This window comes from Rutilus rutilus (genome assembly GCF_951802725.1).
Source record: "Rutilus rutilus genome assembly, chromosome: 4".
In the NCBI taxonomy this organism is placed as follows: domain Eukaryota; kingdom Metazoa; phylum Chordata; class Actinopteri; order Cypriniformes; family Leuciscidae; genus Rutilus; species Rutilus rutilus.
Window position 1 is genome coordinate 19631709 of NC_140212.1, and position 26932 is coordinate 19658640.

Here is a 26932-nt window from a genome sequence, read left to right on the forward strand (position 1 = left end):
AAACACACTTATGGGCCAGGTTGTATGCAAAAAAGAAGTTAGTTTACCAACATCCTTGTCTGAAGTGGTGAACCAATTCATATTAATGCTATGCATAAGCTTTCACTGATGGGAGAATGCACCTGGGAAGCAATAGCCATTTCAACTGAATAAATCTTTCATTCACATAGTGCCTAGAGATTTGGGAGCCAATTGAAAAGTGAATGACTGTTAAATAGAGAGAGGGCAGATGCTCACCTGCAATGCAGTGCAGTGTTTGGAAGCACTTCAACATCCATTTTGAAGCAGATGGTGTGTACAAAAGTATATGTGTTTATTGCAGCTGATGCGGCACATTCAAGATCACTTACTGGCCAACCTCCAAGTCTCTATGATGTTCTAATCTCTAGATCTGGCTCAGGTTCTTCCTTTAATGTAAGTCAATGGGGTTTTACATTAAAGAAAAAAGACTGACCTGAAATCATAATGAAAAATGTATCTAATTACAAACATTTTTGTATTGAGCCAGGCAAAAAAAAATTAAAAAAAACGATAAAAAGACATCACGCAGGACTTCTCATGGATAACATTAAAGTAACCGATTATGCCTTTGTTTTCAGTGTGATCTGCCGTCGAAGCCAGCGAATTTACGCGCAGACAATATAAAAAAACAAGCATTTTTAAGCATTTATGATACGAGCCCTCGTGTTTTGCTTGTATATAGAGCTCTCACTGTAATACTTATGAGTTCTTGTAATACCTACAACCAACGCATTCTCATCCTAGGGCGTCATATACTGACGCTTTTGACATTTCGTTATACATCGAACGCACATGGCACCCTTTAGCGTCAATATGACACGCACAGAGCTTTGTTCGGTTATGGGTAGGTTTAGGTCTGGGGTAGGGTTAGGGTTAGACCGCTAGGAGGGCGCCTTCTGGCCCATATCTATCTGCGTCTCATATTGACGCTAAAGGGTGCCATGTGTGTTGGATGTAGACGAAATGTCAAAAGCGTCAGTATATGACGCCTTGGGATGAGAACGGGCTGAAATAACACATCACTGTCCTTCCACTGACTACCTTTCCCAACTGTCTTGATAACGTTGGGTATCTAAAATCTTTGAAGTGACTCCCATGAGTGCAGAATTGTGATGAATGTTGCTCTAGAGTGACGTAAAAGTCGCATGAATTCCGACATGAGGTCGCATACATCTGACCTGTATCGGATTTAGTACACACATGGAAGTGACACTAATCAGAATTGAAAAGATCAGATTCCATGTGGGTTGTGCTGTTCACACTGTCATGAGTAAAACAGATCTGAGTCACATGTGAGCAAAAAAAATCGGATATGGGCCACATTTACCTGCAGTCTGACTCTGAATGTATAGCCTAACTGTGCGATCACACCGGACGCGAATAGCGCGTCAAATTCGCGCCTGCCGCGTCTAGTTATACGCTTGACCACTGTGTTAATTCGCGCGTCAAGAGCGAAATTGACGTGCGTAAAAACAAAAGTTTGAAGCGAAATTTACGTGCGTCAGAGGCGAAAGTTTTCGAAACCCTTTGGCGGCCATCTTTTTTAGATGTTTATCGAGCATTAGCGTTAGCATTAATCGAGAGAGTCACCGCTCGTATATGCTCTGGAGAGCAGAAACAGCTGCGTAGGGGACATCGTCGCTGTACTAACGCTGTAACGCGCTTAACACGCCAGACGCTCAATTCGCGCTATTCGCGCGAACGAGGCGTATTCGCGTCTACCGCGCCGCGCTCTACTTTTCTACTAATCTACTGCTCTACTGTTCTACTAATTTTTTACGCGTGTAACGCATCTTTGCATTGACTTAACATTGAAATCACTCGCGCCTGACGCGCTATTCGCGTTCGGTGTGAACGCACCATTAGAGCACTGGATTTACTTTTGGATGCAACCAACTTGAATTTGAATCTGTCTTTTTCCAATCCCATTTTTCTCACATATGATGCACTCCGTATTGCAAATGCATACCAGATGAACAATCAAGCAAGTATATCTCGTATTATCTTTTAAGTAAAAAAAAAAAAAAATGAAGGAAATGTCTGAAAATAACAATCTCATGGTAATTAAAAAATAGATTTCGTATGATTCACATTGTACGGATAAAAAAAAAAAAATCGCCTTCTCGTGAAATAGTAACGATTTCCAATGAGATTCGGTTGGTAGGGTCTATTCATGATTTTAAGACATTCAATTAGATGTTTTTATTCAATACTGTTTTATAATGTACTACAATACCCTAATGGGTGCAAATTGTATCTTCCAATATTTACAATATGTAGCATGTAAAACTGTTCACACTTGTAACTAGCATCTATCATTATTGGCACTTAGTGCAAATAGCCTCTGCCATAAAAGGTTTACAAAACCAAACGAAATCAATATGAATACAAGTATTGCATGGCTAAGACCTGGCACGTGCATTTTAAGCTATTTTCTTTTTTAAAGTTCTCCCTCCCACCTCCCCATTTCTTTTACCCTGAATACTCATTGACCCTTGTATTGAGACTTCTACAAGTATCTACTGAGTTGGGTTCATTGTTTCTGAAAAACAAAACAAAAAAAACAACTTGTTTTTACCACCGTAACAAATGGATTTCCTCCAAAATGGATGTCTGGCTGAGCTATTTTAGCACTGAGCTATTTTAAGCTAAATTACTGTGGTATTTAAGTGCTAGTTTGTAACAAGCCCAGATAGCCGATAAACAGTGGTGAGAAGTGAGAAAAAAAGTCGGTCTCAAATTGGGTCCCTTGAGAGTTCTCATGAGGGAAAGTGAAGTTAATGAGCAGGGCACTTTTAGCGCAGTGAAGTGTCCTCCAACTAAATCTCAATCTCCCCAGTCACCAAGCTGCTTGTAAACTGCAGGTTTACACTTTATCTGTTGCACTTCCTTCTTTCTTACTAATGGCCTGTTGTGAGATAGCTCTTGGCTAAAGGAGCAGAGAGGAAGCTGCGTGTCAATAAACCGCCCCACTGCTGTGTCTAATGGTTAATGTTAAACACTGAAGGTGAGCAGTGGTGGTTTCGACACTCTGTGACCAAGCGCCTCACCAAGACTATATATCAATAAGAACTTGATGAAGATTGATTAGGTCGCTGATTTGGGATAAAGTTGAATTTGCAAGTGGTGGTGGAGCTGACAGTAACTGCCCAAAAGGGGGAAAAAATATTGATCGGAAATTGCTTTTTGGCAGTTCCTTTAAGGATCAACTTTTCTTTAAAAATTCTGTAGGGGAAATAAAAATAGAAAAAATTGCTAACATACATCATGAGTATAGAGATGTAAAATACATTTAAACTGCACAATCAAAGAATTTTAAATTGAAATCTCTTACTTTTGATTGCTATCTGTCTCAAAAAAAAAAAAAACCGAGACAGAGAATATTTCAATGTAGAAAGTCTCTATTTGTTCTCTAATTGCTGACTTGAAGAAACAACTTAGAAATCAAAGAGTTTCCTATGGATTTTTTCATAGTCCCAGCTGCCCACAGAGCATTCAAGTCTGATGCATATTGCACATGAAGCAATTCAATATGAAGGCAAATGATTGGTTGGCTGCCACACAATTTATGGATGTACATTTTTTTTTCCAGAGCACAAAATAATGTTGTGTTTACCAGTTAAAAGGCTGCTTCAGTTAGTCTTTCTAATTACTTTCATCTGTCCAAATTTGACAGGTTTGTGGCATCAGATCTTTGAAAGAAATTTATTTGAAGCTGTTAGCAGTACAACTGTGCTTTTGATTGTTTTCAGAGTTTGTCTTTGTAATTACTTGTGTAATTGCATAGTCATTTTGTAGTAATTTCTCATAGAGTAAGAGTTTTGATCTGTGTTATGTTTTGATGGATAATCAAAAGTCTGATTATTTGCTACATTTGCTACATTTTTAACTCTAGGGTGATTTCAACCTATAGGCTCATTGGAAAAAACCTGCTTACATTTGTGCAAAACTCCAAATACAATACATTCACTGCATTTTCCAGTTGAAATGAACACTAAACACTAATACATTTTATTACTTTTCATTATTATAAGGGCAGATAATCAAGTAATAAAGACTTATTTTCACATGGTATCCTTGCACAGGTCTATGTTATGACCTTTAAACACTTTTACCATAGTGCATGATTTGTATAATAATACATTGGGATACACACTTGGGATATGGAGCACTTTGGAACGAGTACTGTAAAATACAAGCCATGATAAAAGAGCTCAAAGACTGCTGATTTTGTGATACAACTACCAACATAATAAAATAAAATGTTGCAAGATTCACATTCTGTTTTGGATAAAACTGTAAAACTGAGCATGCTTTTGAGTAATCTCACTTTGAAAGTGTTGCAAAATATGCAAGAAGCAATATTATATATTTAATTTATTGTTGTTGTTGTTGTTGTTGCAGAAATGTCGCCACAGGCGACATGAGCCTGATTTGGGTGTTTTATATTGCTGCATTGTTGGCTATTGCTTGTTGCAGCCTCTCAACTGCGAATGGCATATGTTAATAATAATTTGTCAGGCATGTTTGCCACCTGCCCCACAGTATGTGTGGCACATTTGGAAACTCTCTGGAGAAGTGCAGTGGTCCTTGCCCTTGTGTTTGCCAACTCAAGCCAGATTGTACCACTCTAATACATGAGAAATGGATTCACTAGACTTGTCTGCACATTTCGTTTTAGGACGGGATCCAGAAACAGGCAGTGAATGATGATTGAAATCCTCAAAGTCTCTTGCAAACAACAGAAGTCTGTAATCCAGCAGAAAGTATTGTAGGACCCTATGCAAATTCAAATTGAAAAAGAAATGGGAAAGTATCCTCAGAGGAGAAACTGACAGACAAGGAAGTAGTCTGACATGGATATTGTGTAAATGTGCCAGCCAAGAGCTGATATGGTCCCATCAATCAAAAAAGAGAAGGGGAAATGGCATAAGATACATTTCACCACACTGGAGTACAATTGTAAAAGTGCTCTGCATGGCTGCAGTCTGCTTCATGTAACTCATTATTTTCATGTACGGACAGAGTCAACCAAGGAGTTCTATTAGGAGAGAGCAATTTCCATTAATTTCAATGTCAGTTGCTTGGTTGACGCAGGACTTTCAAAGTGAAATGTCTAGTAAGTGGCCCTGAAAGCGCGTTTAATTTTCAATGAAACAGATGAACATGAACATAGCATCATTTTATTTTGTTGGTACTGTAGTTGTATGTATCGCAGCAGTCCAGAAATGAAATGTTCTGTGAGTCCCGCTAAAAGGTTGATGCTCTATCGCGTTTAAAAATAACATACCAACTACTACACTAAACCGTGTTAACAAAAGCAAAGGTGAGATAAAAGTGCACTTTCTGAAGCAACAAGTCTACAAGTCTTTGAGCTGTTTTATGGAGGGTTGTGACTCTTGTTTCAATGCATACCAGGTGAGCAATCAAGCAAGTTTACATCATCAGAAAAGCCATGCATATGGATCAGGAAATGTAATGCAAATATCAAAATGTATTAGTTTGTAATTTATGCAGGAAAATGTTTTAGGTCATAATAGTATTGTGCAATATATAAAAAAACAAGTCTTAAATAAATCTCTTCACGTCAGTTATCTCTTTGGACGGTGAGATTTTGACTTTTCATTTGAGATAGTTAACACTGTTGTAATTTATGAAACTCTTAAGTTTAAGTAAGCAGAATTTTGTACACTTTTGTAAACTGTAAAGAAAAAATTGCTGCCCTAAATTGTAAAAAGTACAATCAACTTTGTTTGTCATTTCAACTGAAATTACATTAAACTGACTTAAAAAAAAAAAAAAACGTTGAATCTTGTATAACTTATCAAAATAAGCAATTTTCAACTTTTTTTTATGAGTCAAAGCAATGTAATGTAAAATCATATGTTGTCATAACTTATTGATCATGGCCCGGTTCCCCGATAACGCTCACTCTAAGAAGACTTGAAAGATATATCTTACCAAAGTTGTTTATGTTCCTAAGTGTGTTCCCCGAACCATACCTTAGGAAGCTGCTTAAGATATACCTTCTTACGTGCGACGTTACCAGGTGCTGTCCGTGGCGATGGTGCTGAATTGGTTGATATCGATGGATCGAGAATCAATTATTCTCTCGTGCAGGGGCTGTTTATGTGAGAAAGCGGTGTTCTTTATAAAAGAAGCACTTCAGAAATAGTTGAAATTGCGTTTATTAGGACTCATGGGATATTATAAAAAATAATACAAACTATAATATCCTATAATAGCCTAGCCTACATATTTTAAAATTGTATCATATATTGCTGCCATAACCATTTCAAATTTGTACGTGCTTTCTTCTCTTTCCCATTTTTGTTCGCTGAGGTGGAGCTGCGATGAAATATTGTTCTTGGAAGTGTAGGCCTACATCTCGGTGCTCGGCAGTGATCAAAAAGGGTTTAAACAGTGGATTTTGAATCTCTTCTTGTAAACTCATGGATTCAGACGGCAATTCAATTTCCACACGACCTGTTTGTCAAAAAACAGTAGGTACTAATTTGGCCAGGGATTTTTACGTGGGTTGGGTGAGAAAAAAACACTGATATTATGGATTCGGACGGCACTAAAATCACCGACTCACCCCTATAAATGTTTAAAATACCATACAAGCCCATGAGAAACAATATTAGCGTCCGAATAGGACTTAACTGACAGCAGCCTATGCTTTCACTGGCCTTTAAAAGCGCTTTTTAATTAAATTAATAATATTGTATAATAATATAATTAAAAATCTAACAACAATCAGTGTAATGACAATTTTATTCTTTGCATGAAAACACTTGAATTAGCCTAATTGAATACTGTCTGGGTGTATTAAAACTTCAGAATTATATTCGTATACACTCACCTAAAGGATTATTAGGAACACCATACTAATACTGTGTTTGACCCCCTTTCGCCTTCAGAACTGCCTTAATTCTACGTGGCATTGATTCAACAAGGTGCTGAAAGCATTCTTTAGAAATGTTGGCCCATATTGATAGGATAGCATCTTGCAGTTGATGGAGATTTGTGGGATGCACATCCAGGGCCCGAAGCTCCCGTGCCACCACATCCCAAAGGTGCTCTATTGGGTTGAGATCTGGTGACTGTGGGGGCCATTTTAGTACAGTGAACTCATTGTCATGTTCAAGAAACCAATTTGAAATGATTCGAGCTTTGTGACATGGTGCATTATCCTGCTGGAAGTAGCCATCAGAGGATGGGTACATGGTGGTCATAAAGGGATGGACATGGTCAGAAACAATGCTCAGGTAGGCCGTGGCATTTAAACGATGCCCAATTGGCACTAAGGGGCCTAAAGTGTGCCAAGAAAACATCCCCCACACCATTACACCACCACCACCAGCCTGCACAGTGGCAACAAGGCATGATGGATCCATGTTCTCATTCTGTTTACGCCAAATTCTGACTCTACCATCTGAATGTCTCAACAGAAATCGAGACTCATCAGACCAGGCAAAATTTTTCCAGTCTTCAACTGTCCAATTTTGGTGAGCTCGTGCAAATTGTAGCCTCTTTTTCCTATTTGTAGTGGAGATGAGTGGTAACCGGTGGGGTCTTCTGGTGTTGTAGCACATCCGCCTCAAGGTTGTGCGTGTTGTGGCTTCACAAATGCTTTGCTGCATACCTCGGTTGTAACGAGTGGTTATTTCAGTCAAAGTTGCTCTTCTATCAGCTTGAATCAGTCGGCCCATTCTCCTCTGACCTCTAGCATCAACAAGGCATTTTCGCCCACAGGACTGCCGCATACTGGATGTTTTTCCCTTTTCACACCATTCTTTGTAAACCCTAGAAATGGTTGTGTGTGAAAATCCCAGTAACTGAGCAGATTGTGAAATACTCAGACCGGCCCGTCTGGCACCAACAACCATGCCACGCTCAAAATAGCTTAAATCACCTTTCTTTCCCATTCTGACATTCAGTTTGGAGTTCAGGAGATTGTCTTGACCAGGACCACACCCCTAAATGCATTGAAGCAACTGCCATGTGATTGGTTGATTAGATAATTGCATTAATGAGAAATTGAACAGGTGTTCCTAATAATCCTTTAGGTGAGTGTAGACCTGCAACAGTGATAAGGTAAAGCTAAGAGTGGTCCAGACCAACCTTACGAAATTGTGACTTACAGAAGATATACTTAGCGTACGAACGTGTCGGGAATCGTGCCATAACGTTAAGAGAGAGGTTAAGGAATAGGTTAAGATCTACTTAGCGATAAGAACGTTTTGGGGAACCGGGCCCATATCATTTTCACTGTTTATGCATACATTTGATTTGCTCTTACCTTGAAATATTTGAGTAAGCTAATTTGTACATTTAAATTAAAATTGTCATGTAATCTCAATTTAAATATTTTTAGTAGTGGAAGCTAGCTTTAACTAGGTAATTCAGTAAATGCTAACTTATGATAGAATTAGCATAGCATGGCATAACAATTGCTGAGTGAGTGTATAACATTTTACATTTATCTGTTCTACTGCGGTAAAATATTATATGACACAAAAATGTGTCATTTTTATCTCGATAAAAAAGAAAGTTAATTTGATTGAACTAATTTGTTTAATTTAAGTTTATCCTACTCAAACAAATGAATTGATTTGCTCTTTCATACAACAATTTTTTTTGTTGTCGCAGTAATTATGTCTAAAAAGGTCATTATGCATTCAACACTACATGATCTGGTGCATTACACAAACTCATCAAATTGTATTTCAACTGCGTGTTTTTGGGGTTAATGTGATATATCCAGAATTACCATTGAAAATGAATAAATGGGAATGCTTACTGATAGCTCTCGTCAGATACCTCCTTGGTTGCAAAGATAAGCAGTTGAAATTTGTACCATAAATTTGGCAGTGCCAGGCCTGAGTAGATCATACTGTACATTCATATATAATTTAGATAGAGACAACAGCAAAGCTAAGGATACTGTGAGTCACTGTACTGCTTTTTGGTTGCTTAGCTCTAACAGATTTAGCATATTTCAAACCCACTAATAAATTGTTGAGTCACAGACTGCCAAACGCATCTGCTTCACTAGACACAGAGAGCAGCTGATTGTCAACTAAATCATGATTCAGTCTTCATCAAAGATGTTCCAACATGTGCTGATGTGATGTCACTTTCTCACTGGGCCATGCCTTTGTTGGATATTCATGTCAGTTGTTTAAACATGTCACTTCCTGTCCTGTCACAAGGAGACGGTTGTCAAGATGTGACAAGACGTTACAAGACTGAATGCGCCAGCTGAGAGACTTGAAATGTGTTTTTTTTAATATATATTGTAGAAATAGTGTTTGTTCAGAAAATAGCTCTGAATGCCTGCAAGTAAGAAGGCTGAATTAAGTCATTTACAGTATTGAAATGTTGTTTTTCAGAGATTTTTTTTTTTTTTTTACTGGCTAGGGATTTCATTTCACTTGTTTTGGTTTAAACACATTCTGGCTAAGTATGCAATTATTTTTTTGCCCTACTACATAGAAAAAGGCAGAAAACCTCCTGTGACGAAAAGCAACGTTTCTGTTAGAGCAATATTTAATTACTTTGATTAATTTATAGTCTATTTGTAATTTTATACAGTAAAGGGGGCCGCATACACATTTTTTGTTCTTGTGCGATTATTGTAAGTGGACAAATGTTCTAAAATGTTGTGGTAGATATAAACAAAACCTTTTTCTTTCTTTTTTTTGCATTTCTTATCCTTTTCACTTCAATATTTGTAGCTTCCCTAATTCCCAGCTCTTTGCACTCGCTATGGTTTGTGATTTCGCTGTGGTATCTCGCTGTGATTTGTGGTTTGCAGCGATAGAGGCAGAGCTGATTGGATTGTGTTTTATGTTCTCTCAGTTTGGTGTACCACCTGTGTGTGTGGAGCGTGCTACCTGCCAGTGTATTTACTGTGACAGCAGACAGTACTTACACACCTGATGGAACGTATTGGAATTGTGATGTAAAATGCAATCCTTTGACCTCGAAACTACTAAAAATATTAAATATACACTGATAATCTAATAAATTATGTTGAATACACCCTTTTCCATGCACGTGAAATGTCAAAATCCATCAAATTTAACAAGGGTTAACATTAACAGGGTTATTTTTGCGGCTGACCTTATCGCATATGGAGACGGGGGACAGTTGCAACAGGGGATGGTTGCAACATGTCATTTTTCTCCAATCAGAAGCAAGCTAGAGTGATGACACTCATACTGCACATGCACAGTTAGACCCTCCCCCCCACCAAGAAGACAGAAGACATATTCAACATCTGCTGCTGCATTTACTTGCAACTTGTTTTGGAGGTATGAAAGGACATTTTTGCGTGAGATGTATTTTTGTCATACTGTCCTGACATTTTTTATGAATTAATCAAACCTTACTTTTGTTTTACTTTTGAATTAATGTTTTGTTGACTTCTAAGAAACATGGTTAGCATGTGTCAAAGTCAGTGTGTCTAGCAGGCACATGATGTTCTGTCATGGCTGATAGGTTTGGGGACGGTTGCAAAGTTATAAATTGCATGTTTTAATACAAGTTTGTTGCATTGCAAATTGTTCAATTCTTCCTGTCTGACACTGAAATATGGAGAGATTGAATAGCATCTGTAACACCTGCACACTGAATCTATGTAGGCCTATGTTCTACACATAAACAAACAAAACTCAATAACTGTTATTTGATAAATATGACTAAATAAATAAATAATAGGCTACAGTAATATTATTGTATAAATAAATAATACTGTAATATTATAGTAGGCCTAAAACAGTTAATATTTTCAGAATTCTATGCTCATTGAGACAAAAAGCTAAAGTTAATTAGTGAAATTTAAGGTATTTTTAACATGTTGCAAGCGTCCCATGGTTGTGTTGCAATTGTCCCCTGGGTTGGGGTCAGTTCATTCAAATAAATACTGTGAACGATATGTCATATGTAATCATCTTTAAATGCTATGGGTAATTAGCAGACAGATGCAAGTTTAATATATACAAATTTGGTTGGTCTAGTCCAAATAGTCTCTGAGTAACTGAGAGAAATGCAAAAAGTGTTGCAACTGTCCCCGGTCTCCCCTGCATTTGTAGGAGTTTTCCGTTCAGACGCATTTATGGGAGGAGAGTATTTCAATGAATCACACAAGGTTATTTAATAAGGTTGGCGCTAGTCAATTTACTGGTTTTCGCACTGCTGTGTGTGTGTGTCACGGTTTGCAGTGTGTGTGTGTGTGTGTGTGTGTGTTCACTACTCACTACTCCTAATGTGTGTGTACTAACTTGGATAGGTTAAATTCAGAGGACAAATTCCAAGTATGGGTTACCATACTCTGCCACTTTTTAAAGGGGTCATCGGATGCAAATTCACTTTTATATGGTGTTTGCATATAAATGTGTCTTTACAGTATTGAGACACAACCACCATAAAATGAACACTAAACACTCTCAATAATCAAGCCGTTTGGATTTTCTTAGAAATATGATGTCATATTGCTCATGCTCCGCCCACGACCACTGACGGACTGTCCCGTGTTAGCATATTTCCTGTATTAGCATATTTCCTCCTTCAGCCATTTGTTTACTGTCTGCCAAGACAGCACTTTACGTGTCTTGTGTCGACACGCCCCATGGAAGAAAGGGGTGGGGTGAACAGTTGCTCATTATCAGTTAAAGAGACATGCACCAAAACGGGTCGCTGTGAACAGAGCTGTTTTTGAGAAGGTAAAAAGGGTGTTGTTTAACACAACCATTGAGGGATTTTAACCAAAGTATGTTACAAACTTTACACGAAGACCCTAAAGAATCATACCAACTTGTGGAAAATGGGCATCCGATGACCCCTTTAAAAACTGTTTTGAGGTCACCGTGCAAAAATAAGTCTTTATTAATCGATCACATGCAAAATTCACTGGCAATTTCTGAGTGAAAATTGTTTTTAAAGTAAGTCCTACACCATTTTTTCATCATTTTTGTACGTTTTTGGAGTTTTGCAAGAAATGTAGGTAGCATATCGTCGCTGTCCGATGAAAACCGCGTATGTCCATTTTGCCGATTTTGAGATTTTTCGATGGATAGAATGTCCAGGTTCATTTCCGTATACAGTATGCTTCACATATCTAAATGACCAATGAAAAGTTGTGAAATCATGTCATCTGATTTTCATGTATATCCATTTGGTGTCAAAGCTGTCCATCACACCGCGTATCTCCCACCCTGTGGAGGCATCTCGCCGGTCTCGTGAAGTTTCATCTTAAAGGTAGGGTAGGTAATCATTTTTCTAAAAAAAAAAACATTCCAAATTTGTTTAAACTGTCTTTATATACCAATACATAATTAAAATGTAAGTACTCTGAAAAAGAAAATATTAAAATCGAGTGACTGTAGACCTTTTAATCTGCAATAAACACAGCTCATTATTTCCATTCACTCCACCCCCTCCCTTCTGAGCTCCTTCCAAAGCCACGCCCCCAAAACACATGAACGCGCGACGCCAAACGCTCAGGCTGGAACAAGACGCATTTATTACCTGAGACGAGTGGAGAGGAAGGAGCGCAGTACATACAGTGACATCATGTCAGAATCACATGTAATAAAATACCTAACTTTATCACTATGAATATAAACAAATAAGATTTCTTTTAGTACTCACTATCAAGCTAGCATATCGATAATGGTAAAGTTTCATTCGGTAACGAGCTATATTTATAAGGCAAAACTAAAAACAGGTTGCATTGATACACGTTTTTCCATTACCATCAGTTACACTGTGATGAAGGTGAATTTCGTGTAAGATTCATAACATATACAGTGTTTTGCATGTAAGAGTTTCCATGATGAAAACATTGTTGACTCTAATGAAGACTAACGTAACTTACACTCCGAGTCCGGAGACAAGTACCGCATCGTCGGTTCGAGGACAGGTCCGGGGTTGAGGGCGAAGCAGAGGAGGTCGTTCAAGAGTGCGGGCAGGGTCCGAGGAAGTAGTTTTTGCCTTGTTTGCCTTCGCTGACTGCATATGCAGGTGCTTTGAGCTGAATATTTCCGGGAACGGTGACATGTGATGAGTGCACGCAGGGCAGCGCGCGCAGTGGGGCTCGGGGCAGGCACGAGACATGAAGGCATCTGATTGGTTCTTTACATTCGCACCGAATGGCAGTGATTGGTCAGAGTTTTTACTGTCCTGCAGCTGCTACAGAGGTCTGATTTTTTTCATTCCTTTTTCTAAACACATAATGTATTGACTACTATCAGGATGGAAGGACCATTTCACCCAGTATAAAAAAAGTGTTTCTGAACAGGATTACCTACCCTACCTTTAAGCGTCTCTGGAAACATAGCCTGGTGAGACAATGACTTTCCTTTACAGTAGGATTAACTTTATCGAGGTAAACGTTTCCCCCCTAACGCCAGACGTACGTCTAGGAGTGGAGAGGAGTGACAAAATTACGGTAGGACTGTGCAAACAAAGTATCTGTCTAGCATTGCCATGTCAGTGTATTGATTCATTGTCCCTTCATAGTTTGCAAGAGACATTTAATAAACTGAGCGTATTTAATAAACTGAGACGTAGGCTATTTAATAAACTGAGCGTAGCCTATTCATCTGTCAATATGAAACGCGACTTGGCCATTCTAATTAATGATCGGAAGAACGCGTATCGACCACCGTTACTGTAAAATATGCACGTATGTCCATTTAAACTCGATTTTGGTCAAATGAGGAATATATCATTACACTGGCAAGAATATGGTTACATTTAAAGATGCCGTACCAAGTATGACAACGCTACGTTCAACTGCTTCTGAAATTACTGTGTTTTTTTCACTTCCTGAAAAGTAACCGTTTTGGACATACGTGAGTTTCATCGGGCAGCGACGATATGTTGAATATTTGAGGTATAAGCTGATGTTTTTCCTCCATCCTTTCTTCCTGACTTATAATCAGACTGTCAAATCACGTTTCCTGTCTCTTTGCTCTCCCCCGCAGAAGCAGCCCATTCCCTGCCTTACTGTGTGGACAAGCAAAAATAGCCTAACGCAGATGTGTTTACTGAGATTTGAATTAACAAAGGCGGATTAATAATGGCTCTTCTTGAGTATTAGTTTCAAAGCAAGGCTCAATCTCTGTAATGCGATTAGTGATAGTTCACCCAAATATGTCAAAATTTACTCACAATTTACTCACAAATCTTGATGGTTTTCAGTTCTGAGTAAACTCAAGAGTAGAGGTTGGATCGGCAATTATTTTTTGGATACATTTTTTGCTCAGAACCCAGAAATAACCCCTTTAGCTGCACATCTTGTGTTATTTACAAATGAGCTCATGTAAATTATAAAGTAATAAGTCCCTGCTGTTCCATTGAGCCTGGACTGCACCTGCTCTGGCTCAACTCAACCTTCATTGTCCAAATCTGTCGAAACAGATTGAATGGCATGTGTTGGTCAGATTTATTTCAGTTAAATGTGTTGGGTATATTGTTTTATATTAAAATGCCTTCTTCTTAAAATACAGACTGTAAGTAAATCGAAGTAAGCCATTCATAGCGCTGTCGAAACATTATTGTTTGTTTGAGCATCCCGACCAGCCTGACACAGCAAGCTAGTTTTCACTTAACCAATGGGCTGCTCTATCTTTGATGCTCTAACTTTTGCTTTGATTCTTAGTGATGCACTTATTGGAGCTTGACAGACATGGTCACCATCATCTGGCATCCATTTCCTTTTGTATTTTATACATAGCAATATGGTTTAGAGTGACATCAGGGTGAGTAGAGTATGATTTTTGGTGAACTACTTTTGTGATGGACTGGACATTTGTCTAGGCCAGGGTATTTCCCTGCCCCCAGCCAGAGATGCTGATATTTGGAAAATGGATGTATTCCTTTAATATGGCACCTGGAAAGAATTGATTGATTGATTGACATTTTATAAGGCAGTTTCTGATTAGGACCAAACCTTATATTGTATGAAAGAAAATGCTGTTAATGGTTTCACAGCATTTTAACCAATAAAACGTTTAACATAACTTCACTGAAAGTTAAATGCACCATGACTGCAATGTAAGTCGCATTGTACAAAAGCATCTACCAATTGCATAAATGTAAACGTGAAATCTAAATGTACAATATTGTCATGTAAAATTGAAAATTTTTCCTAATTTCCTATTTATTTCCTGGTTATTTATTTTCTTCTCCTCAATCCTTTATTTCAGTTTTTGGCCCTGGCAGCTTGCCATAGTTGCCAACTTGCCATGTTAATTGAAAATAGCTACTAGTTACCTCAAAAGAATGAATTTAACATTGCAATGGCACATTTTACTCTACACAAGCACTTTCAGCAGTATTTAATTTATATTTTAAAGTGGAGCATGTACACTACTAATGTTTTTTATAACACAATCTCATGGCAATCTCATCACTTTTAATGTGGACTAGTATGGCCTCTAAATGGCACATACTGTATACACTCACCTAAAGGATTATTAGGAACACCATACTAATACTGTGTTTGACCCCCTTTCGCCTTCAGAACTGCCTTAATTCTACGTGGCATTGATTCAACAAGGTGCTGAAAGCATTCTTTAGAAATGTTGGCCCATATTGATAGGATAGCATCTTGCAGTTGATGGAGATTTGTGGGATGCACATCCAGGGCACGAAGCTCCCGTTCCACCACATCCCAAAGATGCTCTATTGGGTTGAGATCTGGTGACTGTGGGGGCCATTTTAGTACAGTGAACTCATTGTCATGTTCAAGAAACCAATTTGAAATGATTCGAGCTTTGTGACATGGTGCATTATCCTGCTGGAAGTAGCCATCAGAGGATGGGTACATGGTGGTCATAAAGGGATGGACATGGTCAGAAACAATGCTCAGGTAGGCCGTGGCATTTAAACGATGCCCAATTGGCACTAAGGGGACTAAAGTGTGCCAAGAAAACATCCCCCACACCATTACACCACCACCACCAGCCTGCACAGTGGTAACAAGGCATGATGGATCCATGTTCTCATTCTGTTTACGCCAAATTCTGACTCTACCATCTGAATGTCTCAACAGAAATCGAGACTCATCAGACCAGGCAACATTTTTCCAGTCTTCAACTGTCCAATTTTGGTGAGCTCGTGCAAATTGTAGCCTCTTTTTCCTATTTGTAGTGGAGATGAGTGGTACCCGGTGGGGTCTTCTGCTGTTGTAGCCCATCCGCCTCAAGGTTGTGCGTGTTGTGGCTTCACAAATGCTTTGCTGCATACCTCGGTTGTAACGAGTGGTTATTTCAGTCAAAGTTGCTCTTCTATCAGCTTGAATCAGTCGGCCCATTCTCCTCTGACCTCTAGCATCAACAAGGCATTTTCTCCCACTGGACTGCCGCATACTGGATGTTTTTCCTTTTTCACACCATTCTTTGTAAACCCTAGAAATGGTTGTGCGTGAAAATCCCAGTAACTGAGCAGATGAAATACTCAGACCGGCCCGTCTGGCACCAACAACCATGCCACGCTCAAAATTGCTTAAATCACCTTTCTTTCCCATTCTGACATTCAGTTTGGAGTTCAGGAGATTGTCTTGACCAGGACCACACCCCTAAATGCATTGAAGCAACTGCCATGTGATTGGTTGATTAGATAATTGCATTAATGAGAAATTGAACAGGTGTTCCTAATAATCCTTTAGGTGAGTGTATAAACTGAGACTGAATGCTTTCCATCAGATGACTCTTCCCAAGTTGGTCAGAAAAAGCTATGTACCAGACTTTGCAGTCTAGTCAAATGTCTGGTTATTTTATATTTTACTACATAGACAGAATTCACTTTGTTGATGGATTTATCAAACATGAGCTACTGCAGATGTGTTATAACCATGCCAGATCTTCACTCATGATGAATAGTTGTTCAAAGGATTAGAGAATTACAGAGAATAACAAATATTGTGATGGCATAATAAAGAATCAACCCTTCTGGAATCACTTTCCACATTTCCATTTCAACAGATTTCTTTCAGGGATGGTTGGTGAATCAATTCACTTTGAGCCATGTTATCGCTTAGTCAGTGTTCATCCCATTGGGTCATGGCTTTAAAAAATGTATCTGTTGGCTAGATGCAGTGATGATGTTCAAAAGTAATCTATTTAAAAGATGAATTGCTGATGACACTAATAACAGCACTGAGAAATCACTTTATGGATGTCACTTTTGGAGGAAGGATGTCAACATGTTAATCCTTTTGCAGTCTTTTCTTTATGTTTCTTTATGTTTTTAGGTTATAGAAATGATATTGCGAACCAACACCCGTGTCAGATTAAAGATATACAGTACACTATAGGATCGAAAATACAGTATGTATGCAGAGTTGCATAACGCGAGTCAATAATGTGACACTCATTATTTGGTTTTATCTAACAATTTAATAATAATAAAAATTAAAAATTGTAAAAATTAATTTCAAACATACAGTGTCTTGAATGCACCTACAATGCTTTTTTATTGTTATTCATTTATTTATTGTTGCTTATAGTTTGGCATAATCTTAGAGAATAAAAAAACAAATGAACAAACTGCTTTACTGCAAATTAATTTTAGAAAAGATTTTGAGTTGTCTACCAACTTAAAGGTATAGGGTGAGACCAGCATGCAGAATATATATAACAGGAAATAATAATTGACTGTCCCAAGAACTAAAACAAATCATGTGGACACATTTGATACTCAGTTTGGTGCACAGATATGTTCTAGCAAATGGTAGCAACAGTTTTAGGTCGCACTTATTCAGCAAACCCAAACTTGTGGGAGTAGCAGTTCTTGCCCGGAATAAGCTGAAGATCTTTGGCTATTAATCAATGAGGATGAGAATAGCTTTGAGAACGATGCACAAGGTCATGCAAGTTTGTAGAGAAATAAGTAGGTTATAGTAATGACAGGGAATTAGGGGAAATAAAATAACAAGAAATCTCCAGATTGTGGAACATCCCAAGCAAAAAATAAAGCCTATCTAAGAAATTGAAAATTTGAACAATAGAACCAATAACAGCTAACTACAGTATCCTGTCGACCAAATGGTTATAGATTGTGTCAGGTTGTTATGAACTCAATTTAACTATAAGCGGCAGCGCACTATGGGAAACACACTATTATTTCTTACCGCAAGCGTCTCTTTTGCAGTTTAATAATTGCACAAGGCCATGTAACCTTTGTGCAATTATTTAGACCTTCATTGAATTTACCTCTCTGTAAAGGGTGATGTTTAAAACAGTGGATGTTAAAAGACCCTTGTTATTGGCACCCTGGATTATGGGGCCCTCCATAGCATGTTATTGAGAAAGGACCCTCCATTCCAGGCCCCATGGGCCCCCAGAAGTCGTTCCTACCTTTCCCTCCTAAACAACGCTTCTGCTCCAGATAAAATAAAATAAACACCCTTGTCCTAGAGGGAGGCTTTTAATTGAGGCCCCTGGGAGTTCAGAGGCCTCAGGCCATGTGCCACAAATTGCAACATTTTCAGAAATATATGGGGCTGATAACTGAAATCAGATTTCCCTCCCTCAGAAAAAAAAAAAATGGCAGCTGACAATTGCAACAAAAGCCTTAAATGTATAGTTCACCTATAATAATAATAATAATAATAATAATAATAATTAAAAAAGTGCATGAGACAGATTCAGAAATGATGTGTCATTCACATCACATGTTACAAATTGTCTCGCAAAATTACACTCTTTTGTTTGGATTTGTAAGGAATCATACATTGGATGAGTTGGTGCCTGTTTTGGCAAATAACAATTCCTTCCAACACCCTAAGTTTCATTATATATTTTTTTAAAGGCCGCCAAGAGTGCTGTAGTTTGAGTCATACATATTGTGTGTGGATAGGGGATTGTAAAAAAAAAAAAAAAAAAAAAGACAAAAAGAAGAAGCTCTTTCTCTCTGCAGGCACTTGAGCTGATTGTGTGACAGTGCGGGGGCCGGAGCAGCAGGGAGTCACATACGCACAGAAAGACACACACAAGCAAAACACACGCTCACCCCGCAGAACTACAGGAGCACGGATTCATCCCCCACATGCTCACTAATGCCTGCACTGTGTCGCAGTAGTAAAGCCAGCTGTAGTTGGTGCAGTGTGCACCCTATCTATCACAGTGCCGAGCCGCTGCCACAGTCTTTGTTGTGTACTGAGCAAACAGAGTCAATTCTGGGTTCTTTGACAGTTTTAAACTTTAGTTTGTGTCTCTCCTCAAAGTTAATCTGCTCTGCTGTTATTCTCAGTAAATGGTGCCATTTCAGCTAGAAAATTGTACTTTTTTCTTATTTTAGTGTACCAATTATTAGTTGTATACTTGTTATATAATTCTATTTTATTGTTTATTTTTAACCGTTTATCATTCATTTTGAAAATGGATACTCATGCCATTCTAAACCTGCATTTTTTTTTTTTTTAACACAAAAGAAGATTACTTCATCTAAGTTTACCCAAAGCTTCAACTTATTAAAACAATGCCCCAAGAAGCCCTGGTTTAAAGTGAATTTAGAACGGCCAAAGGCTTTTTAGGCACTCTCCACTGTAAACGATGGCTTCACGGGGTATATTGCGTTTATTAAATGTTTAGTCCACAAAAATATTTCTTTTAATATTTTTTTTTGGTGTATGTTTGTAGACTAATTTACAATGGCTTCAAGCATGGCTCATCCAATCAGAATCAAGGACTAGAAGTATCTGTTTTATAAATATAAATATACAGTACTTCAATGGCTGTTACTGTCATTGTACACACAAACTCACCTGCACTTTGTATATAGAATTGTTGGTGTGTTAGTAGATGTTTGGCATGGCACCAGCCTTTCTTTATGGTCTCACTTGGAATGTGTGTTTGTGTGTTGTGTAGTTTACACACTTTGTGTTTTGATGTCCCAGCAGCGCTTGCCTCTGTATACCTGCTTTTACATCCTCTCGCCCTTTTATTTTGTTTGCTCTCAGTCTGTCCTCAAGAAAACAGTGTGCATTCAATGAAAAAAAAAAAAAAAAGCAAAAAAGAAACATTATTAAGCAGTTGTTCAAGCTGTTCTATTTACAAGTTGCAAACATTAGAACCGTCAAGAAAAAAAAAAAAAAAAAGGAAAAAAATAATGAGCACTCTGTGTTTTTAGCACTGTCTATTTTTGCTCCCTAGCTGTGCCACCTGCTGAGAGGAAGCTTTATTTCAACATCTATTATTCACAGCTACCACTTCTTTGGAACTTTCAGATTGAATGGATTCAACTTACTTAATTCTTCTTCAGTCCACTGGACTGACTCTAAGTGCCTATGAATCGTGAAATATGGAGCACAGTTTCTCTTTTAACTATGTTTAAAGAGAAACTGTGCTCCATATTCACGATTCATATGGTTTACACTTGGCAGGTTTGGTTCGATTAAAACTAATTCTGGTGCGATTGCTGTTAGTGATGTTCAATTGAATAAGTGTGAACGCTGCCATTCAAATCCTACTGTGCACCAAAGGGTCTTGGTCCGCTTCCAAACTAACTCTGGTGCAGTTCAAATTAAAGGGATAGTTCACCCAAAAATGAAAATTCTATCATTGTTTACTCACCCTCAAGTTGTTCCAAACCTGTATGAGTTTCTTTGTTCTGCTGAACACAAAGGAAGATATTTGGAAGAATGTTTGTAACCAAACAGATCTCGGTCCCCATTGACTACCATAGTATATTTTTTTCCTACTATGGAAGTCAATGGGGACCGAGATCTGTTGATTACAAACGTTCTTCCAAATATCTTCCTTTGTGTTCAGCAGAACAAAGAAACTCATACAGGTTTGGAACAACTTGAGGGTGAGTAAATGATGACAGAATTTTCATTTTTGGGTGAACTATCCCTTTAAATATGAATGCAACACGGACCAAAGACATCTAAATGAACCAAAAACAGGACGCGATGTCACAAGATGCGACCCTAAAAATGACAGAATACCCTGTTTTTCTTGTCATAGGAGCTGCATTGTCCATTACAGTTCGGTACAGGAATTCATGGCACTGTTTTGACTCCTTTGTACATTTGATCAGCTCTTAATGAGGTCTCACATACAACGAGCCCAGTGCATTGTTTTGGATGTTCGGTAAGTTCCGTTGCAAAATACACGTCATAAAAGCCCTTTTTTTGGGGTTTGTTGAAAATGACAGTGTGGACGCTAACTGAACCAGGACTAAACGTTCATTTTCTTTTTTTGGTCAGAACCAAAAGAACCAAGAGAACCGAACTACAAGTGTGAACACACCATAAGCATGTTTCTGTGCCTCCAGTGGAACCAAACAAAATATCTCAAAATTACATTATTTGGACAAACATGTAGCCCTGCCCCAAACTTATGGCATTAATTGAGATAATATTGGTGTGTTCGGCTGGTTGGGATTAGTGGTCGACCGATATATCTCCAAGGCCGATATATCGGCCGATATTTGGCATTTTTGAAATATCGGCATCGGCCGATAAGTTTTTCTGATTGGCCGATGTGTTGTAAGCGGGACTTTTATTTTGACGGCGCTCCGGACTTTTATTTTGACGGGCAGCACTGAGAACACCAGCGCCAGAAGAGAACGGCAATGGCAGCTCCTCAGATCACACAACGCTCACTCACATTCTCCGTCTTCATTAATTTACGATCTCTGTCAGTCATATCTAATACTTTGTTTGACAGAACTGGTAAACAAAGAAAGTAAATGGTATGCGAAGTAAGTAAAGTAAAGTAAAGCGTTTGCTTTTATATTATTTGTAACAGAAAAGGCAAACAATCAGGCTAAAATACTTTCTCATTTGCCGTCAACATTCAGCAAATGCGCATCTACATCATTTAAACAAATCTCTGATTATCTAATAAACATTTAATTTCACAAACCTTGCAGATTGAATCGAATCCAGCTGTGATATCTTGTGAAGTGTGCATTACTGTCTGCAAGTGACGGTCGGTCCGTGCGAAGTGAGTGAATGCGAACAGAAGATCAGCTTCACAGGAGACGCGATCGAAAAACTTTAAATCCTTCATTTTTAAATATGCTGATATATAACCAGTTGCCAACTGTGTCATATTCATATCTGTGATATATCCAGTTGCCAACTGTGTCATATTCATATCTGTGATATATCCAGTTGCCAACTGTGTCATATTCATATCGTTTTCACTGTGCTGTATGTAAAATTAGCGTTACCTTGTCTTTATTTGAAAAAATATGATTACCAGCACGAAATTACCAGATTACTGAGTGCCCTGTTACAGTGTTTACTTTCTTTTATTCACATATTCATATATTTCTAAACAATTACTTTGTGAAAAATACTGTAATAGGATTGCAGATTCAAGAAGTTGCCATCTAAAGTATAAAAGCATGTTTATTTTAAAGATTTGTTTTCGAATTTATTTCGAATTTATTAAATATTGATTAAAATAAATATCTATAAAAATATCGGCTTTATATCGGCCATCGGCCACCCTGCTCTCTAAGATATCGGCATCGGCACCGGCCATCAAAAAACCAATATCGGTCGACCACTAGTTGGGATGCTCAAACAAACAGAATAATGTTTTGAAAGTGCCACATATACTTTTTGCAGGACTCAACGTAGCCTTATAGTCTGCAAATTAATCTGGGATAAGATTACACACAGTAGTTCCGCTTTTACACAGTTCACAAATCTATATTTTTCTTAATAAATGTCTGAGTATTTTTGTGCGTGATTTGTTGATGTTGTACACTTTGTACCAACCTAATAAAATGACAAGCAATAAAATGTCCTCCATGTCAGTGCTGCTTTATTTATTATAAAATAAAGTGTCTTCCATGTCAGTCTAAGATTTTGCCCTAAATAAGATCACTAGGAAAGACACTCTACACCAAATTTGTTGGTCATTTTTGTATTTCTGTGGCACTGGGTATCCCCACCAACATTAAAATCTTATTGGTCCAGAATCCTACTGTTACTACACCCTTATGCGGGCAAGAGGCATGTTCATCCATCGATTGCCATTCCAAAGTAGCTGAGTGTTATTTAGTTTGTTTTAAACGGGATCTAAAAGACTTGTGGTGTCTGTGTTATAAGCCTACATATTCTAATATGTAACTTATATGCAGAATTATCCATTGCTGAGCCTGAACAAGTGTTTTTTTTTCTCGTATTCAGAGGATGAATGGATTAGCAGTATTTTCTCCCTGAACAAGCTCTCCACTTTTCACTTTTATTCCTCCAATCCTTTCCCCCCTTGGGGATATCCTGTGTGTGTGTGTGTGTGTGTGTGTGTGTGTGTGTGCCATGCTGCATACGCCGCCTGTAATGTTCTGATTTCGTGCTCACTGACTCCTGTCTTATCGCCTTAGCCATTTCTGGAAGGAGTTGATCCTTATCGCCCCTTTCAATCCCGCCAGCGACGCTACAAACACATGTTGAAATAAGATACAGGCACTGTACTCCGCGAACCATTTCCAACATATGTCTTGTGAGTCTTACTTTCCCAATATTCCTAGCTTGATTCCTGGATACAAGCTTTTAAACCACTTTCATGTTTGAATATGTTGGTTTGTTAGTTAGAGGGAGGTTTTAGTTTGGATTTCCTTTTACTGTAAATGCACTGGTGTCCACCAGACCAGCAAGGAAATGTATCATATTTTGAAATAGTGACAACTCAGTTCTGTTTTGCTGAGAAAATCCATCTCTGCTCTAAAACCTAGTAAGCTGCATTGGTATCTATCTACAGTACCACATAGACAGCTACCTTTAAAGTCAGCATCCTAATCACAATGGAACCTCATAAGTTTTCAAACACTCTATTTGGCAGCATCTCTGGGCATCAGACAACTAGCATGCTAGCATCTTGACTCTAATAGCAGCACTCCAATACGCTTAAAAATCCATGCTGCCCACAAATATTGGTTAACATAGTCATGTTTGGTTAATTTTCGTTTGGAATCAAAATGGCGAAGGGTAAGTAGATTTAAAATGTCAAAATTTCTCTCTAGTTTCTGCCAACTTTTACTTTAATTTCCCCCCAGTACTCATTCCAGTGCATTCTGGGATTGGCCTCTCATGCATGCAGTGCTGCCTTAGATTTTGGCCAAACAAAAGTATCTTAGAAGATCATACCTTTGGCCTTCATGTCAGCAGTGGGTTCATGATACCTTAAAATATTGTCTAGGTAGGCATCTCGCTAGGTTTTTGAGGGTTTGGCCATTTTTAATTAATTATACATTTTTTTCAGTTCGCTCCCTTCCAAACTATGTGGGGGGCACGTATCCCCCCTCCCTCAAATCTCTGTGCCATCCTTGCTTGCTGTTCTTTAGGAAAGCATTGCCTATCAAACATCAAATCCAAATCCATTTACAATCAGCAGAATTTTTTTTTTTTTTTTTTTGCTTTGTCGCCCCAATTTCCGTGTCATGGATGGAAAGATAATTGAGTTTTGCTGCTTCATGCATACATTGATGCCAGCAGAGCCTTTTAAAAGCTTGTCTGTGTGCAGAACTCTGACTATGACCTGTCCTGGACCACCAGCACTCTGTGATATTAGACTGTGCTTAGATAAATGCATACAGGCCCTGAGTGCTCCTAATGTCTCTCAGTGCTTCACACACCACACATACGCAGTCACACTCGCCCCATGCTTAAAGAAAGAAACATGTGAGTGGGTAGAGGGCGCAAGGGACTGAAAGGGTAGAACCTAGAAAGAAAAACAGGGATGGATATAAATGGAGAGAGTGATCTAATGTGACATGGAGAAAGAGGGGAGTTAAAACAGAGAGGGTGATGAAAGCCGAGAGATCCACGGTCCCATTACAAAAGCAAAATAAAAGCCCCTACTGTCATCTGCATCCCAAAAGGCTTGTAGAGACTTAACTCCAGGGCTAAAGGTAGGCCACTGAATTATGGAACAAGCTCACAGCCCTTCATGGGATAATTAGCCCACTAAATTCTGGTACAATTTGTCATCTTTACACTGCAAATGAAGCTACATCTTAACTGGTGGTGGTTGAGGAGATTTCACCCTTCCATGTGTAAAGCGCTTTGAGTACCCAGAAAAGCGCAATATAAATGTAACACATTATTATTATTATTATTATTAACTGGCATGACACCTCACAAAGGTCCATTTAGTATTTTAATGCATTTACAGTATCTACATTAACATGCAGCCTAAGAATTTGAAAGCTTTTTTGGCATATTTTTAGATATGCGACAATTTTGAGGTGTCATGCTGAGTTTCCTAACATCTGTAGTCAGCTGACTGTTGCTTTCTCTGACAGGACCATTCCGAGGGCTCAAAAGCTTCTCACTGTTATTGTAAAGTTGACTCTAAATTGACACTGGTTTGTGGGTGGGGCTCCATCTCATAGGGGTCCGTAAGATTTGTGGGATGCCGCTGATTTAGCCTGAAAAATTCCATAGCTACCATAGGTCACAGAACAACACCACAGAAGAGCAGTAAATTTACCACACTGATAGCTGCATGACTGTGTCTGTCATGTCTGTGTGTGTCATGTTGGGTGTTGCAAAGTCACTGTGTGTCCCATCCTCCCCCTCTGGTTGTCTGGTAACTCTCGAGTCCATCCTGGAATGGACAGTAGGGGCTACAACCCCAAGACAATCGCTTCATCTCTTTCTCTTTGCCCCGAAGGGCACAGTTGATGAGAGAAAAGGGAGGGAGAGATTGGCATTGACCCATCCAGGCCACGCACCCCCCTCCCCCCCTGAGCTGGAGGACAAGGTCAAATGGTGCCTGGGCTGCAGGCTGACTCTTCGTTTTCTCCTCCTTTCCGCAGTGAAGAGCCACCCTCCCCTTCTCCCATTGCAACCCCATCACCTGCCGCATCGCCATCACCCGAGGTTACCACCACCAGTGCCTCCCAGCCCGAGGTCCAGGTGGAACCTCAGGTTGCAGGGAGCACTGTGACATCTGTCGATGCAGGAGGGGGAGATGAGGATCGAGATGGAGATGGAGATGGAGATGGAGGTGAACCTCAAGAGAGAGAGAGTGCAGAAGTGGAGAAGGAAGAGGTGATGGCACAAGAGATAGAGCAGGAGGAAGACAAACCTCAGGAGCAACTGCATCAACCAATACAGGAGGAGCTGAAAAAGGAGCCAGAGGAGCAGGAGAGGGAAGCAGCAAGTACGGGAGGCACTGGAAGGAGGCCAAGCTTACATCACACTGCTTCACCAATCAGAGTACAGAGGAATGGAGCATGCAGCCACTCCACCACCTCCGACTATGAACTCTCGCTCGACCTCAAAAACAAGCAGGTAGGGAGCAAGGCACTGTGGGATTGCCGTCTTGAGGACGTGTGAATGTATGCTTCAGGCTCTTGAGGATTGGCTGCTGTGCGTCCGATGGTTGCTTTTTAGTGGCTGAGTGTGTTGGAGTGTGTTGAAGCTGGTACAGGGCGCTGGGCCTTATTGAAGTTGGATGTTTACAGGTTGATCATCCATCCTCATCTCATACGCATCCATTACTATCTCCATCAGCTTTCTAACTTATCTCAAAGCCCTCATGGAATCTGCTCTGAATTATGTGGAAATTTGGTCAAATGTGTTTAACGGAATTAAAGAGTATCGGAGGCCATTTACTCAAGATGTGTTCTTGCATTAAACGAAATTAAACAGAAAGTGCGTATATAGCCGCATTTACAACAATACACTCTTAAAATAATCCAATACATTAAAGGTTATTAAAACGATTATTTCAATTTAGCAATTTAGAAGCACGACACTCATGACCAAACACGTACCTCCAGCGAAAGTTTACATTAGTCGACAATGAAGAAAAAAAACAGATGAAATGCAAGAACACATTCTTTGTAAATGGCTCCATACACTTCAAATTAGCAAACAATATTTTATAAGCGCAAGTGAGAGAATTCTGTGGGGCTTTCTGCA

The 26932-nt window shown here is 38.9% G+C and overlaps 1 protein-coding gene across 2 annotated transcripts in view; it reads left to right on the top strand.

Annotated features, from left to right (window-relative positions):
- The window catches only part of iqsec3a (IQ motif and Sec7 domain ArfGEF 3a), a 160957-nt gene that overhangs the window by 41042 nt on the left and 92983 nt on the right, over nucleotides 1–26932 (top strand). For both annotated transcript variants that reach the window (XM_084406416.1, XM_084406417.1), the window contains exon 3: nucleotides 25822–26299. In XM_084406416.1, the coding sequence (XP_084262542.1) occupies nucleotides 25822–26299 (478 nt within the window). The remainder of the gene's footprint in view (nucleotides 1–25821; nucleotides 26300–26932) is intronic.